At 39.1% G+C, this 18,659-nt stretch overlaps 1 protein-coding gene across 1 annotated transcript in view; it reads right to left on the reverse strand.

Moving 5' to 3' along the window:
* The window catches only part of tenm1 (teneurin transmembrane protein 1), a 214,038-nt gene that overhangs the window by 81,887 nt on the left and 113,492 nt on the right, over positions 1–18,659 (reverse strand). The window contains exon 5 of the mRNA XM_036523629.1: positions 12,105–12,343. Coding sequence (XP_036379522.1) covers positions 12,105–12,343 — 239 coding nt within the window. The remainder of the gene's footprint in view (positions 1–12,104; positions 12,344–18,659) is intronic.

An 18,659-nucleotide genomic window follows, 5' to 3' on the forward strand; every position in this document is an offset into this window, starting at 1 on the left:
ATCTTCCCAAGATTTTGCACAGGGCATGTGTTGGTAACAGAATCTGTTCATGCATGGCTAATGACCCCCTCATAAATTCTACAACGTCACAAGCCCAGTGGAAGTTTTTCAAACAGTAAAAAGGTTGGGGTGAGAGCCTCTTACATTGGTGATGGTTTACTGCAGAATGTAAGTCAGAGAGAGTCCTGACTGACCTGCTAATTGTACAATTACAACAGTGTATCTCATGTTAGGTGTGTCAACAGAGGAAAACAGTGAAAGAGGCATACTTAAAAATATAACACAACACCCTCAATTTCATTGAAACAAGCTTGGAGGATCGTAACGTTTGCGTTTTTGTAATCCGTTTTACCTTTGTTTGGTTGGTTTGATGATTGGTTGGTTTAGATTCACTCCGTAACATGTGCTCTTGCAGATAATAACCTCCTGTCTTACACATTTTACCAACATCAAAATGACAGGACAAAGTAATGGCCAAGATTTGTTTTAGGTTCAAGATAGTGACTCACATATGAAATACATCCCAGATTACTGCATTCATTGTTTAACATGCATATCCTTTGTGCTATCCTGTATAATAATCACTATTCTCAGGGAATAAAAGAATATATTTTCCAAAGAAAGAAGCTGACACATCTAACAGAGTGTGTGTGTACCATTAACAATGTATGGGATTGAAATGTGCAGTTGCAGAACAACAAATGACTGACATTAGCTTCCTGCAGTTAATACGGCATTGACTTGGAGAGAGGAAGACAATGGTGAGAAAGAAGAAGCTAACAGATAGACTCATAAGATGTTGTGTTCTACATATGGACATAGCTACTCACCAAGCAGGAGGGAAAGATCCAAATAATTGACCATCTTACAGACATATCATTAACAAGCAAGAGGCCCTGCAGGAAGCCTATGAAGAAAGCTTTCTGGTGATTAACAATGGCTGTTCTTCAAAAGGTGATCTGCATAATAGAGAGTCACTCTCTTGTGTAGCATTTAGATACACAGATCAATGTAATTGACCTCTCACAGCATCAAAGTGCCTTTACTCCTCTGTCTGACAATCCCCAGCTTTAAACGCAGGCTGGACACAGGTCTTCAACAATGCCAGCTCAAAATGCAGCTGTTCGATCCCCAGCCGATGAGGAATGCCTAATTAAATTCAAGGTAGTTCAAAAAGATTTGCATCTGCTTTACATACTTCACCAGAGATATAATTAGTACAATCTGCCTGAAAAATGTAAAAGACATTTGATGTATTAACGACCTTTGAATAAGCCCCTAGACTATTATTGTAGATGAAAAAAAGAATACGTCACTCTGGGTAATGGCATAAATGATAAAAAAAGACAGAATCATAGCACACTACACAGTACTATACAGAATACCATAAATACAAACATTATTACCACTGTACCATTGTAGTTTTTGTATACCACACACAATTTCTATTTGAAAACAATTATTATACTAATTAAACACAATTGAAAATATAAAAGTATGAACATTTGAACAGAATCTAGTCTGAAACATGGCGCTTTTTTATTATTTTCATATATTAATGTTTTACCTCATAAGGACTGAGCCTGTTTCGCACTTCACTTGCATCTTTGATTGCAAGTGAAAAAAACTGAAAAGAAAAAAAAAAACTCACTTGCAAAAACTTTGATTGGAAATACTGTGGCGAAGTATGAATATTCATTATGATTGTTTGCTTTTCTAGCATGTATTTTTTATTTACAACATCTAAATATAGACTTTTTTGCTACTCCATGTGACTTTGCTGTAGGCAAAAAAATCTCCCACATGATAGCATTTAATGTGTAAGGTAATGTGCCAAATTTGCAACCAAGTTGTGTATATATGGAATCAGATAATCGATTGGCCAGTAAATGTGGTAATTTATCTAATTACAGGACAGGATACCATTTAGAATTCACTGTGCCCTTTGTAGAACTGTAAGACTAAACAGCTACTTACAGCTTTATGGCTTTTTAGAGCACATTTACAGCGTGGCTAACCTCAGTTTAGCTGCAGATGGAGGACAAGTTCCTAGCTAAATGCCTTAAGCTTTACGATGCGAAATCATTTTTCTAAATGGCTGTTGACCTTTACCGGGTAATGCAGTAAACCAGTCAATGAGTATATTGCCTGGGTAGTCTCTGAAAGAGAAAGGAGGTTACATCTCAACACACGAATCCAGTCTCCGCACCTCTCCCCCAATCCAATGCCTGCATGCTCTCACCGCTCTTTTGTCCTAATGTAGCTACAAATCAAGACGTTATACCCCAGCCTAACAGTGAGATTACAGGAGGGATTGGAGAGCATTACTCTCTACCGGTGCCCTGTGGAGATCTGTGTAAATTGTAACTTTGGGAAGGTAATAATGTGTGAGTGGTGGATTGGTTCCCCAGCAGGAGGCCACATGTGTATAATCCCACTGCAGCCTGATTTCTGACTCTTTAAATGGGAAGGACAAATCTACTGTAAGTCGGGTCTCGTTGTCATAAAGAGATAGTGCCGCATGAAATTGTTCACCTATCAAAGAGAGGCAGCCACTTTCCAAGTTAAATTGCAACTATGTATTGGTTCCTAACGCAGTCAGTTGCAAAAGGCATTTAAGATTGTTTGCATTGCATTCTTTGTTGTATAACCATAGACCTTTCCCCCCTTTTTTTTCTGTTGGCCAATAGGAGACAATTTCTGAAGCTCATGCACTTCCACTAAGGACACCACAGCTGCTACTCGTCAGAGATGACGATGCTGTTGAATTGGAGATGTTCCCATCCCTGAAATGGGTTTGCATAATCCTGCACAGTCAGTTTGTTCCTCTGGCCTATCTTCAACTGCTTTATCTGTACGGACAGAAAAAAACATGCTAACTTATTAATAAGCAATCAATAAGTTAAGATGTAAGAATTATACTCCAAGGAGATTGAGTCAAGGCCAGCTGAACTTTTAATAGCACCTGTACCGTTGAGAGAATACCCATTGAAAAAGGTAATCTATGAAAACAAGATCAAATGAAACAAAAATTTGTATCATGTAACAATTTCTACTGTCAAATATTACATGGGATTATATGCATCCATTGTTCATGTGTTCTCTATCACGGACAGAAAGCTACTTGGCTGTATAACACAGAGCACAGAGAATTTCTTGTGCAATCGTATGTTGTGCATGCTATGAAAGACTCTACACACACAAATCTTCCTCTTGCGTTTCTCACACATACTGGCTGGGTTAGTTTGTATGTAATATTTATATCAGCACTGCAAAACAACAAATCCATCCGTTTCCCAGGTTTTGCACCCTTCATAACATCTTTTTGCTTATTTTCTTTTAAAAGATTGCAATTTAAATAATGTATACCTTAGGAGAAGCTGGTGTCTATTTTTTATCAGCTGGCAGAGTGCAGTCCTCAGGGCTACATTTTTCTACCTGAGGCCATATTCACAGTGGCAAAAGGTGGACAGGTTAGCCGCTGACTCTCACATCTTTCACATCCGCCCTGCAAGCCGTCACGGTAGTGAGATTACCTCCTTATCTACCTCGTAGCAACAGCAGGGCTATTTTCCTGCCCCGGGCTGTATTCACCATCTTTGGAAGAAGGTGGATGGGTCAGGCACTGGCTTTCCCTTCTCTTGCATTTGCTCTGTTGCTCGGGTCTGTAGCTAGCTAGCTTGCCTCCTCTAGACACCTTGTAACAACACCAGGATTCTGTACTGTAGGCAGGATTCGCCATCTGCTGAGGAAGGCAACAGGATCGATGGCGAAGTGGAATTCACCATTCCTCTCACACATACACATAATGTATATTCTACATTAAAGCTTCAAACTAGCCTCACTCTATCATCCATATAATGCTGTATGCCTCTGTAATTACTAGGTAGCTGTCAGAAACAGCAGTGACAACCCGGCTTAACAGTCTGGCTTTTTGTACTTCTTTCCTATTTACATGTAAACATACATGCATTGATAATGCTAAACAAAATAACACAATGTCTGTATATATATATATATATATATATATATATATATATATATATATATATATATATATGATTGTTGAAATTATCATCAAAGCATACTTCTAAAATTCTTAACGATAGTATGTGCATGCAAAGGCTTGTCACTGTACTTAATAATTAATAAAAACTTTCAAACCACAGGACAATTTGGTATTGTTTGAATGCTGGAAACGTAAATACACCATTCCCAAGAACCAATGGATAGGACAGCCTTTTACAATCTTGCTGCGATACGCAGTGTGTATGACCTCCTGGAAAGACAATCAATGGAAGCCTGCATCAGATTTTAGCTGTGTTTTGTAGTTTCTCATGCAAGAGATTATTCTGAAAGTGATGTGAGAGATCATTATGAAACACGTGTAGACTTTTTTAATTGCAACCTGGTTACTTCAAAATACAAGTCCTTTTTCATTTGACGTTCCTATTATTTCGTCTACCTCCTGTATGTTTGTGTATTTGTTGTGAGAGAAAGAGAGTACTGAATTGGTTTCTGAATCCACTGCACATCTCACTGCTGTGGTTCCTCACAGCCTATGGTGCTCTCATGAGTATTCTGTCTCTGGGGCTCTCGTTCACCACAAAGTCTATGTATAGTTCTTTTCGTATAGTCTTTTCATAGCCGCATCATCTGCTGCCATGTGAGGGAGTTATTCAAGGTCTCAGTTCCTGAGAGCCTACATACAGTCATTTGTACCTCTATTGTGCTCCCTTTAATACTGACATGTTAAGCCGGTTGGTGATGGCTGTGCTGTCATTCTCTTCACTGTGACGTGTTACACAGAGCACTGCACTACCCGGTGGCTGTCTTTCTACCAGGGAACATAGGCTTTGTTTTTCAACTGTATTCTCTGTGTGAAGGAAGTCGAAACTGAGGAGGATTTGTATGAGCAGAACACTTTATAGGGTGCATCATGTAGCGCTGGGCATATACATATATGCAAAAAAAAATCTCATCCCACACCACTGAGGCTGCAAAATCACATTTGCTACACGGCACACTTGCTGTCTTTCATTCAGAGAATAAGGTTACTTAGGTAGCCTTATGATATGTAACATAAGTAATCAAATACCAATGCTACAGTACATACGTAACATTATACTTCTGAAACTGGAAACAACTGATTCGCTATTTGGCACCGCCACCCTTTAAAACGGATGTCAAACCAATATGATAGTGTACCTTCTGACTGTTAGACAATTTGTGGTATGCGCTTAGCGTAATTATATCTCATTCCAGCATCCCTCTCCTTCACTCCATTTCAGTTTAAATCTTTGCAGACATTGAGTCAAATCTTTCAAATGTTTGAATGTTATGAATCAACGTAAGATGAATTAAATGAATTGTGATATCATATATATATTTTTTTTAATCTTTAACAGACACCAGAAGTCAAAATGTTAATTCTTTTCCTGATCTAAGCTGAATGCATTTTATTTTCTTATTTGTTTAGCAATATAACTTGCTAACTCGTCATTCTTTAAATGGTGGAGTTCAAACCCAGTGCTTATGTACTGTCTCTCTTGCTGTTTATGGTATATATGCCCCAGAACACTCTTCTTTTGCAATTTTGATGCTAGCCATTTTATTTATCCACTCAGAATGAATGAATGCACAAATGAACTGATTTATTTTTTATAATATATACAGCAGAATTTGTCAAATGTTACATCTACATCTATGAGAATTGTCTCATATTAGATTTTACATTTTAACATTTTAGCCCTGTGAGCACCAACTGGAAAATTCTGTTTGAAAATACATTTTAATTTCTATAAAGGCATTGATCATAATTGATTAGAAGCTCCATACACTAATCCATCAGTAAAGCAAATTACCAATTGAAACTGCCATAGATGGTGATGTCAATTGTCAATTTTCCATAGGATGTTCTTGTGCTTGAGGTAAAAAGTGTGTATATTTATAACTGAGAAAACATTTCTACTTATCAGAATCCTGTTTCAGACAAAAGAATTGTCATTCCCTGTATGCTGTAAGTATAAATGACTGGCCATTTTAAAATGTCCTACAGAAACTCCATTATTGAAGTTTCTAATCTGCACTGAAAAATATATTTCTGACCTACATTCTGACCTTATTCCATAGTACATGTGAGGAATTCATGCAATGCAATACACTTCCCAATACACACAACCATTTATTTAAATCTGTTTTTCTTTGCAAAGCCATTCCTTGATTTTTATGATAGAATAAACCTTTATGTGTGTTTGAAATACAGTGATATCAAAACATTTTCATACACCACTGTTTATTTTGCACATAGAGGTTTTATTTTTGCTGTCCACAAATCTTTGCACCTTAGGATACTGTAGTTATGAAATGAAGTTGACCTGAAATAATAATGAAATAACAGCTCCTCCAACTGCACGTGAGTTATCAAACTGAGAATAATTAGAAAGAAGATTAATCTTCCTGGCATAATTATAGATAGTGTGACAGAAATAATTGTCACAAGTTGTGCCAGGCAGGAGAGACATGTAAACATTAATGAAAGGGTTAGCTATCTGTGAGATCGACTTTGCAGGCTGTAACTCCACAGCGCTGCAGAGAGTAATATTGAGCAAAGGAGTAGTATCTAAACTCCTCTGTGCTGGGAGGAATAATTCACTGCATGCCCTCTGAGTTTAGGCCTCTGGACTCTTTAGAAAAGGGCAGAGTGAGGTTTATAGTGACAAGGACCAGAATACAGATTTGAAAGCAAAGAGAAAATGGATCGATCAATAAGATTACAATGAAGCATGAAAGGTCTGCTACCTTCGAGGCGAGTTGCCTGGAATCACAAATTCCTCAGCTGCCGGGCGGGCTCCAGCTCAGCACAGAGATTCTGACTTGGCCCTTTGACATTACTCAGTCTTATTGATTGTAACACTTTTCAGTCTATTAAACCAATACCACAGTCGACAGATCTCCTTTAGAGTGCCCTAATGAACTGAAAAAAAAAAAAAATCAAGACATTTAATTTTCTCTCGGGAATATGGCTCTCCTTTCAGGTCGCACCTCATCGATATACCTTGGACAGAGACATTTGGACTTCATTAGCTTTTATGCTGCTCGATATGTGTAATAAAAACCTCAGAGATATGTAGTTTACTGCGCACAAGTTATTACAGGAATAAACATCATAGGGAAAGTAATTAGCTCAGCCTTGCTTGTGTAGGGCTGCAATGAAGTACCTGTTCTGAGGGTCTTCAGTGAATGAATGTAAAGTCAGCAGACAGCAGGAAAAGGCTACCTTCTTTTTGCATACTCATCCACAATCTCTGAATCACGTTATATGTGAACATTTGGAGAAAAAGCCCCAAGAATGGCAGGCTGTATGAGGAAAGTGGTTTCATTCTTCAGAGAGGAGAGTTGGACACTGTGAATAACAATGGCATGACGGTGGTGAAGAATGAGCTCAGTTTGAGCGAGGGAGTGCACAGCCATAAGCTGCTCATCACGTTACGTGATTTTCTCTGCATTAATTCATGCACGCTACCCAAGGGGGGTGCGTGCACTATGTGAGAGGGACACAGTTGCGTGTCATCATCTTTTTTCATGCCGTGCAGATGCTGTGGCCTCAAATAGCAAGCATTTTACTCTGTCATGTGAGTTTTTTTTTTTTTTTAAGGTTTTTGCTAAAACTAAATTAGTGAGGCTAACCTATCGACAAACACACCAAGAAGAATTGAAACTGCAACAAAACGATTAGGTTTATGGATAACATTTTCAGAAAGAAAGGACAGCAGGCTCAAAATGGACTGAGCATACTGCATACTGTGGTACATGAGAGGCATGCATTTTCAAATCCATTATAAGATCAAAGAAAATGAAATACCAAAGGAGTCTGTTTTTCTGTCCAACGACCATAGCAAGTGCTTGTATGTCTTTTATTTCCTCGGACTGCCTTGAGCAATGTTTGCATCCAACTTTGTATCAATGTTACAGAGGCATTTATTTATCTCTGGGAAATCCTTTCCCATTCAGTGAGAAGTGTATTATGCATGCCAGCATCCCAGAAGTGGGCTATTGTGTTTGTTTTAGGTGATCAAGGTAGGTAGTCACCACATATGCTGTTGAATGCCACAGAAATGCAACAACTTCATGCAGGAGACAGCTGTGCACTGTCATGTGCAAATATGAGGACATTTTTAAGTAGGACACAATGTTTGGGACTAGGCTATTGCCTCCATAATGTTGTGTCATTTAGCCGTTAATAAATTATAACTGTCCCTTTCCCTTCTATTCTGTTTTTTATCACTCTGTATTACTCCTAGATAATTTCTACATGGTTAACATGATATATCCATATGGATGCATTTTTTACAGTACGTCAAAAAAGGGGCGGGGGGTATAAAAAATACAGGTTTATTGTGACAAATACATAGACCATGGCATCACACCTCCTCCTCTGCATCAGTCCACTTATACGATGTAATGTGGACGGTACCATTTTCCACATCTGCAAACCAACCTCCCAAATTTTATTCAGGTGACTGAGATAGAAATTAAGCACATGAAATTACTTTTATAGATAATAAACAAGGGATAAGGGAAAATGTTTTGTGCTTTTAATGACTTGCAGTACACAACTGTAAAAAAGACATACAGATAATTTTAGTGACATTTCAAATGGAATATTTGCACATGTAGGGCATGTATGGTATATAAAACATCAATAAGTAGTTACATATGAGTATGTATGCATTGTGATGTTTGAGTGTAGATCCTACTCCATGCCAAACTGAGGGAGAGGACAGGATTCGAGCTTTGTTGGGTGGAGGAGCACAGTTGAAATGCTTCAATATAATAACAGTGAACACTCAGTACCTCTGATACTGAGTCCAAAGGCACTACTGTCCTTTTGGCATGGTGAATCTCTATCTTTATTTACCCTATTCTGCCCTGGAAACCTTAAAGCAAAATCATCACATTCCTATCAAAAGAATTAAAATGTGTGGGAAAATATGAAATCCAAAATGCACAAGGGTCATTTTAGGCATGTCAAAATGTGCAGCATTTCAAAATATATGCAACATGTTTTCAAATTTTGTAATCTATTTCATATATTACATAATTAAAATTACAATAAATGTAATTTGACTCTGTATTTTATATGTGTATAAATACCTACTCATAAATACATATAATATTTTGGATTAAATATTATATATTTTTGGATTAGATATTTCTTCTATATGTTACATGTTCATCAGGATTTTTGATTGACAGAGCTTGTACATATAAACTTAAAATGTAATTGTGAATTCCAAAATAAGCGCATTGGCTTACAAACATAGAAACGTGTATTCTTGTAAACCAAACAAAAATCCATGGGGATGTAACTCCACGGTTGGAAACGATCTTGCAGAGGTGAGTTCAGGGCACAGACGGACAGTAAGCAAACGGTGCCCACGTAGGTGCACAGTGAAAGCTCACAGATTACTCCTGCCACAGCTACCCAGCGCTGACTGTGATTGTGACAAATGTGCTGCCATGTCTGCGTCTTTGACCGCGGGGTCTTTCGCAGTTGTCTAGGTGTCCTGTCCAATCTGCCGTTCACAGAACGAAACCAAAGTGCCGATCACCTTCAAGTGTCACAGGGGAGCCCCCGCGTCGAATAAAGCTTCATCAGGTAGCGGAGCTCCCTGTTTGCTGTGATTTGCGTTGACTGACACTTGCAATGGCTCTTGCCGTGGAGAAGGGGGTTGTGGGTAATAGATTTTCCACCTCTATGATTTATGTGGCATTTTCATGAATAATATGTACCTTAATTTTAGTTGACACTGCATCCATTACAATATATTTGGAAAGACTGCCCAATAAACACAGATATAAACATTTTAACGGTAATTCTGTTGTGGCTGGCACTGTATTTGATACACCATACAACATATTTATTATGTTTTTTTTTTACTGTAACACTGCATTCATGGTTCACAGACACAGTTTGTATTCTTATTTTCTTATATGCAGCATTTACCATTTGTGATAGCAATCATATATTATAAAGTAGACAATTGGTTTGTAAGAAACATGCCTATATTATATGACAATTATTTAGCAGACAGTCTTATACAGAGCAACCTGCATAGCTGACATTTTTACCATGTTATCCATTTATACAGATGGATGTTTGCTGAGACAATTCATGTTAAGTACATTACCCAAGAGTGCACCGGCAGTTGCACACTGGGGGTAAATCTGGCAACCTTAGAAGCCTTATGTGCCTTTCCACTATACCCCACAGCTTTCCCAGTTTCAGCTACAATTCCATACCATTAAATACCAAGTGGAGGTTCCTTTAGCAGCAAACTGCCATATTAAATGCTAGCAAATACATGGTCATAAACCTAATTATACTCTAAATCTCTTCTCTGTTACCCTGTGCTATTTGATATTTAATGTCTTCCATTTTTATCTTTAATTGAAAGCTTCAGGATGTCATGCTAAAAGCAGTCTCTGTGTCTGAGACCTCCACTGAGTGAAAATTTAAAACTAAAGAAATTTATAATACTAATTTTTGTACCAATGAAAATAATATGATTATACCACATCATTTTAATGATGATGGCTGAGTAGGATGTGAATTTCAACTCCTAGAAGGAAATGCCAAGAAGAAAGTGACTTATTAAACATTATTAAGACAAAATTATATCTGGTGCTACAGTTTTACCACAGCAATTTTAAGGAATTTTTGTGGGCCCACATTACCAACAAATTACCAATAAACCCTTGAAAAATATATGTATTATGAAAGTCACAGAAATATATATACCATTAGTGGGGAAATGTTTCTAAATTCTTATAATTGAACTCCCCCACTGGAAAAAAATCAAAATTTAACTTCCAGTTACAGCTTCCCCTTGTTCTGAAATGACTGATAATCTGGAAGCATACTTCTGTTATCTGTCATCAAGTCATCCTTAGGGAAAAAGAAGAAAAAATCTCACAGCCCAAACTGTTCACAGGCACCGATAGAAAACCTTGGAGCTATTGCGGCAAAATCTCTTCAAACACGTTCAACAGACTGAAATACATTTAGTGATGCAACAGCAAGATAAAGTGTCTGGCCTGGGTAGGATCATACCCTCAGCAGCTTTGAAAAAAAAGATGGCTGCAGGTTTATATAACCCTCTGGAACCAGTCGTGTAGTGTTCGATTTCATTGCTATAGCTCACAAAGGGATTCAGGTTGGCAGTCATTTCACATCAATTGTGACACCTTATGCCAGGCACTTTGAAGTTGTTTGTTGCAACTTTGCTTTTCCATAGGTATTAATAGGAAGAGTACATGCTGTAGAGACATCAGTCTGTCGCTTTTGTGAAATGTTCCCTGTTGATGTGTCTTGCACATATCTCCCCACTGATTCAAGTTACTGCAAAAAAGGGCGGCAGTGTAGCATAGTGGTAAGGAACAAGGCTTGTAACCAAAAGGTTGCTGGTTTGATTCCCTGCTGGGGCACTGCTGCTGTACCCTTGCGCAAGGTACTTCACCCAGTAAAAATTCTCAGTAAACATTCAGCTGTATAAAAGCATAACCTGTAAAAATTTGAACCTATGTAAGTGATTCTGGATAAGAGGATCTTCTAAATGACAATAATGTAAAAAAAAAAAAAAAACAGTTATGATCATACTACAACTTTCCCATTCAGCTAGCCTCTTATTAACTTGTGGTTGGTGCACACTATTCAGGGCAAGTGAGGGGACAAGTACAAAATCCAGATAAGCTTATCACATCGGTAGCCTATGACCAGAAAAGCTCTCAACAAACCAAATACCTGCCCAATAACTTCCAGTGCTTGGAAATCAATTAAGCTCTGATTCTTCTTGTGGCATTCCTCACTCTTGTCTTGAAAATTAATTAGTCCTGAATGCTAATGGGCTATGTTGTTACAGTTGTTATTGTTAGTTTTGTATGGCTTTAGAATTCAGCTTTATGCATGGTGAATTCGAATATAACCTTGGGAAAGGCAAAAAGAATGGAAAGACAAGACTGCACCCACAACACAAGGGGAATGCAAACGTACCAGAAGGGAGAGCGAAGGGACGGGACGGGGAGGTGAACCCGTGGCTTACCGATAACATAGGTGAGCAGGAGGGCAAGAGCTACGGTGATGGCGGTGGCGCTGAGGGCGGTGCATTTCCAGTTGCAGCACTTGTAGGGCTTGTTGAAGCTGAAGGCCGGCCTGGAGAACGTGCTCCTGGGCAGGGGTCGTGGAGGAGGGGAGTAAACGGTGTTGGAGGTCAGGGGGTAGTTCTGGCTGGCTGCACTGAAGAGGGCTGAGGAGCCAGACCCATGCTTGAACAGGAAATGCCTGCGAACGGCAACACAGAAGGGGCAGCACAAACAATATGTAAATAATACAGGCGTTCATATGTAATGCAGTTCAATTGCTCTTGTGTGTGCGCATGTGTACACATACGGGGCATGCGTGCGTGTGAGTGTGTGATGGTAGTTTTTCATTTGATATGCAATATTTATTTCATGCCAACACTGTCCTACCTCCCATGGTGGCTACACTTAGATGAAATGAACATGAATTTATTTATTTATTTTGTAACAGTAATGGCAATAAGCGGATTCAGAGTAGATGCATTGCCTGAATGACTTCAGACTGGCGGTGAAAATAAAAAGTGTTCCATTAAAACTCACAACGTGTCCTTGAGCCAAAACGCTAGCAGCATGCTGCTGTTCCTGTTTAATTAATATTCTTATGTACAAACTGCTTCATACTGAAAGATGCGCAACACCCCGACGAACACACAGGAGCATCTATAATGCAGAATCCAGTGAATGTTGTTTGTATTGATCTCTATGGCTACAGACAGGTCTCTACTGTGACCATGCCCTTGAAATCTGCATATGCATTCCACAGTCATAGGAGGAAGGGTAGAGGGAACAGGCCACAGAACAACTCTCAAATCAAAATGCTTTTAACACCACTAGCCAGCACCTATACGAATATTAATTAAAGCAGGACTTACAAAGTAAGACCTACGCATACAAAAGTCTCTTATTTAAATATAGGTCTCCCGAGTGGCTCAGACAGTTAAGGCTGTTAAATACTACGATGAATGAGTGCATTGTTCTGGTCCATTTGAAGGACAACATAATTAGGCTTAATTGTGGTACAGAAAAGACTAAAATGGATCACAGTTGTTTTTCTAGTGCCAGTCAGATTGTACTGTACCGTTACCTAACCACTGGTTCTGGAAACAGATATTCTGCAGAAACACAGAGGCTCTCTCTCCCTCAGTGAAAATGCACTGCAAAACAAAAACAAATGGAGTCACCTTGTAAGAAACCTAGGTACTGCCTTTGTTGGCTACTTTCCTCGTTACTTCATCATTAAGTGTACAGTGATTAACAATTAACAATTTATTAATAAGCGCAAAATGTGCAGGAGCATAAAATAACACAGCCAATAAAAAAAAAAAATGTATGTCTCAAAGTAGCATTGCTTGGGTAAGAATACCAAACTCTATTTCTGACTGTACCTGGTGCATCATTAACTCCATTGTGTGTTGTGTTGGTTACATTTCACAAAAACACATACCTACAGTTAAGAACACTGAGGAAATTCTGTTCAGTTACAGGAAAACAACAACAAAAAAAAAAACCTCATAGTGATAGTATCTTCATGTGTGTTAGGTCAATTCAAATAGAATTCATGGAAGAAAATTGATCTCACAGTGTTATCTGATTAAAAAGAAAAGAAAAACAAAACAGGCTCTATTGTTATGCTGACACTACTGAATATTATTATTAAGGACAAAAAAGTCAATAGTATTCAATCAATTCTGTGTCTCTGTAATTTAAAGAAATTAGAAAGAATATGCTTGTGTTCTTTAATACTGCCAATATGCTGATGTGACAAAACTATGGAACCACATTGATGCTGGGTCATTGCCATATAATCAGAGCCCTCTTTGAGGAGTCAGGTTTGTGTCTACTTGGCTGACATTATTCACACTATATGAATGAGCTTCTCATCAGGCCCTTCTCTGAAGCACCTTTAAGTCTGTTAAAGTCATTTTTGGTAGAGTTTTTTTTGTTTGTTTGTTTGTTAGTTTTCAGACAGAAGCTAGCACAATGTACAAATGAAGACATCCTCAGGTTTGAGTCTCAGTTTTATCCCTACTATAGTTGCTGATCCCTCTAACCGGGCTCAGCATGGTATTATTCATCCCAGCTCCTGCTCTCTGCACTTTACACAGAAAAGTCTTGTTTGGATTTTTTTTCCTCAGCATGTGAACCTAAAAGGACTCAAGAAAACGTCTTACAGCTATTGTGTTATTTTGCAGTGGGAGTATAATACAAAGATCTGAAAGCATGTGCATCAGAATTCAGAACTTAGTTTAACTTTTATCACTTTCAGCTAGAAGAAAGCAAGGCGATGAGGTGGGACTGGCCTTCTGTGACAGGACTGAGGTGCAGAGGCAGGGTATACTTGTTTCTGTGGAGGGGCCTTGGCTTCCAGCTCAGGACTGAGTGTGAGGATATTACTGATATGTATGCCGTATGGTACATATTTGTTGAGCAGGGTATCTAATGCAACCAGCTCTTTCACTCACGTGCCTTTCTAACGAGTCCCCAGATGATAAAGGGAATGGTGAGGTACAGAAAACGTGTCTGTCATGCAAAATCCGATCCAATTATTCATGGAAGCGTAAACTTTTCTCAAGGTGTTTTCTCCTACATTGTGTGGCTATATTTGTGGAGCTGGATAAACATCTAATGGCAGATCTTTAGCAGTCTTATAAACACCTTATCTCAGTTTGTGTTAATTGGAAGGAAACTTAAGTTTATTAAGAACCTCGTTTCAACAGCTGCAAGCTGTCACAAATTTCAGGCAACAAACCTTAACTGGTTTCAGACAAATGATGTGAGAACTTAAGAGATCCATCGCTAGCATATCTGACATTCTTAAAATGAATTATTCATAGTTTCCATGCATCTGAATTTGGCAAATTCAACTCTTAATAAAGACAGAAACATAGAAATAACAATAAAAAAAATAAATAAAAAGCAGCAGAAACCACTGCACATGGGTATAAAAATAAGAAATAATGTCATTAAAGGAAAAATAAATAAATGATGGTCCATGAAGAATTATGTCTACAATCAGTCGCTCTACAATGTGTGCGTGTGTGTGTGTTTCTCTTTTCCCATAACTTCCTGTGATTACAAAAGATTATGAGCTCTGCGGTTGCTGTGGCTGGATTGAATAGATCCCGAAGGCAGAATAAATGCAGCAGTGCCACGATACAGTATCTGGCCACCAGAGCCTTGTCTCACCCTGTCAAAATCTAATTAGAATTGAAAATGGTGGGAGAAACAATGCCAGTGAGGGTTTGAATTACATTACAGTCTGCTGATCCAAATGCGATTTGGCAATGTATTATATTCCAACATTGATCAGGATTTAATTGACAAGGTTCATTAGGGCTCAGATGTCAGCAAATGTGGGGCTAAGATTTTGCGTCTCCCGCTTGCCTTAGGTACAAAGTGACCTTGTCGTTGGAGCACCTCGTCGCAGGGGGACTCGCTACTCAGCAGGTCAGTCTATTGCTGCGAGGTAGGTGAATGACTGCCGGGGATAAGCCAAGTTGTGCAAGGATGCATATTCCAAATGCGGTGACTGCGCATGGAGCGGGGGCCGCTGTCATATTAGGAACCCCCAAGACTCGCAACCTCACGGCTTGGCTGACTAATGGCCTGATGGCAGGAGATATTATCGGCAAGTGTGCTCCTCCATCCATTCAGACAATTGCTTCCAGCACACTGCTCCTGCCAGGGTTAGCTTGAGACCTGAATTTATATGGATGAAACTTGCCGCGACGCGGACTCCTCCATGCTGATGACTGGCTATTACCGGGCGCCAGGACAATTTTTCTTGTTTGGCTTCACCGGCTTGACTATCCAGCTGCCTGCAGAGTGACTTCAGGTGAGCGAGCAGAGGGGAGAGAGCCAGGGCAGACATTTCCCTAGCTAAGCTGGTCACATCCTGAGGGTTTCTCTTCGTGGAAATATGTTGCTGCATTCAGGAATCACCACAGTTTTACGCACATTCGCAAAATTAGAAGATTAGCAATATTAGATTAAACAAGAGCAGTGTTGCAAGTCCAACTGAATATTGATCCTCTGTTGCATCATATAAGGACCAAAAAGACATAGAGCAAGTTAATTTGATTGAGCCAAAAAATCAGACACTGATAATGTAAGATGAGGTAATTTGCCCATAGATGCAGCAACATCTTACCTAATATTCAAACCATTAAATGTTGCTGCCTTCAGTGCAACAAAAACTCCAAGATTAAATTTTCATTTTCTGGCCACAGTAAACCAGTATTAGAGACATTTTAATGACTCTATAAGTTACATTTTAAAAGATTAAAGTGTGTTAGTTGATCCTGTTGTCTAAATGCATGCTGATTTCAAACAGTACAAAAGGTTATGTACTGGTATTGGCTGAAGCCCTGAAGCAGTGATCCTACTTCACCTGAGTATTTTTTAGTTGAAATGCAGCTGTTTTAATGTTGTCTTTCTGTATCGCTGCAAAAAGCTTCTGAAAAAAAAGTTTCTCCTCAGAGATTAATAAAATAAATTTGTCCCCTGTCTGCTCACTACATGTTACTCAAGTGCTGTTGGGCTCTTACTGCACAGAACTGTGTGGAGGATTTCCCTGTCCACCTTCTGAAAACTGAAATGCCAGTGAATCACTTCATATCTTCACTCTGAGAGAGGGGTTGGCATTTCGTTCTCAAGCCGTGAGGTTTACGACACACGGAACACTGCATTAAGCTGGTCAAAGGAAGTGTCCTCTTTACCCCAGCGGTAGTGAGTCGAGTAAACCAGTGCCAAAAGATATTACTTTCAGAGGAAAAGTTTCTCATCAGGTTCTACGTTTCTGGAGCAATTCTCTGGCTGAAACACAATCTGCCCAAGCAGACAGCATAATTTTCAATCTGGACCAAAGGCTCATCTCTTCATGGTTTATTTACTTTTCCATCTTTTTCCAGTTAGGCTCTTTGGGATTGCCTCCAATCTCTCTTTACCTGTTCACCCACTTCATCCCAAAAAACAAAAGTATAAGATGCTGTTATGTTTTATGTCCACTAGACCCCCCCCCCCCCACACACACACACACACCCACACCCACATGTAATAGGTTAATACACTCTAAAGTATAGCATTTAGACCACAGATTTAAGGTAGGAGAAGATCAAAGGTATTAAGACATTGAGTCATGTTTGAATACTGCACAAGTTCACATAGTATATGGATATTACGAAGTTGTTGCAACAGGTAACAAGCCCTTAAAAGGCAGCCTTCATACATAGGTCATGCTTCCCTGCTGGCCCTGTTGCTCTCTAGTGCCTCTAGTGTTGTTATTATTGCAGAGGATCAATCACTGTGCATCAGCCAGCAAGTAGGTAAGTAAGTGCTGGGGAACACAATCATGTGTAGGGCTGCAACATTCAGTCACAGCCCAAAAGCAATAAATAAATAAACAAACCAGACAACTGTTACATTACAATTCTGACTGCTTCAACAAGCAACTTCCTCAAGTGGTATTTAATTACATTTCATGGCTGCTGTGAATGTCTTTTTGGAACCAGTAAGACATAAAATGAAAAGCAAGAAGAGGCTTCAACACAAATGGTATTTGCAACGGTAGCCACTGTAAAGATATAAAGACATTAAAGGCTAGATTAAAGGAAAAATGTAAAGTACTGTAAAGTACTGTATTTTGTGTATATTTTGTGTATTTGTGTAATATTAGGGTATCCAACCCCACCATACACTCACACATGCATGCATGCATGCATAAACTCATGCACCCACGCAATGAGTCATTATGAAATGATTCGTTAAAAAACTTTGTAATAAAAATTTAAATAAATTTGCTCCGGGGTTTCCGTTAGCTGGTAATTACCGGTTTTTGTCTGGTAAAATTTATAAAAATCCGATAAATTAAAAACTTGCTGGTCAAAATGTCCGGTAATAATGCTCATACAAAATTTAGCTATAACAAAGGCTATTTATTTATTTAGCTATAATGATTGCTTACTTATGAGCTCAATGAGTTGTACCCTGTGTCAGACCCGCCTCCAGCCAACTCCCTGTTCAGTTTTGACCACACCTGCAGCAAATTCAGTCAATCACCACTGGGGGATTTAAGCACTGCAATTCAAGCACCTCTTTGTGAGGTATTGCACTTGTATGCTGAACCACTGTCTTGGTGGTTGTGCTTTGCTCTTTTCCTGTTTTGACCTGTTTGCCTGTGTTTTGACCCTGCTTATTGTCTGGTGGTTTGGATTGGTTGTTTGGTATTACGGTTTGCCCTCCAAGTTCTTTGACCCTGGCTTGTGTTTGGACCATTCTTGAAGATTTCTGTTTTGGATTTGTGGACACTATTAAAAGTACTGGAGCTCTGCACTTGGGTCTTCTGACTATTTCATTACACCCTGACTGGGCTACTCTGGCTAAAACTGCCTGTGTTCTGCCCGTGTCAAGCATGCCAGCAGAGAGGGGCTTCTCTCTGCAGAACTGAATTGAGATGGTGTTGTGAAGCCATTTGGGGGAGAGATTGACGTGGCTTATGCGCATCGCAAGCTGCAGAGACA

The sequence above is a fragment of the Megalops cyprinoides genome, chromosome 3 (genome assembly GCF_013368585.1).
Source record: "Megalops cyprinoides isolate fMegCyp1 chromosome 3, fMegCyp1.pri, whole genome shotgun sequence".
Taxonomy (NCBI): Eukaryota; Metazoa; Chordata; class Actinopteri; order Elopiformes; family Megalopidae; genus Megalops; species Megalops cyprinoides.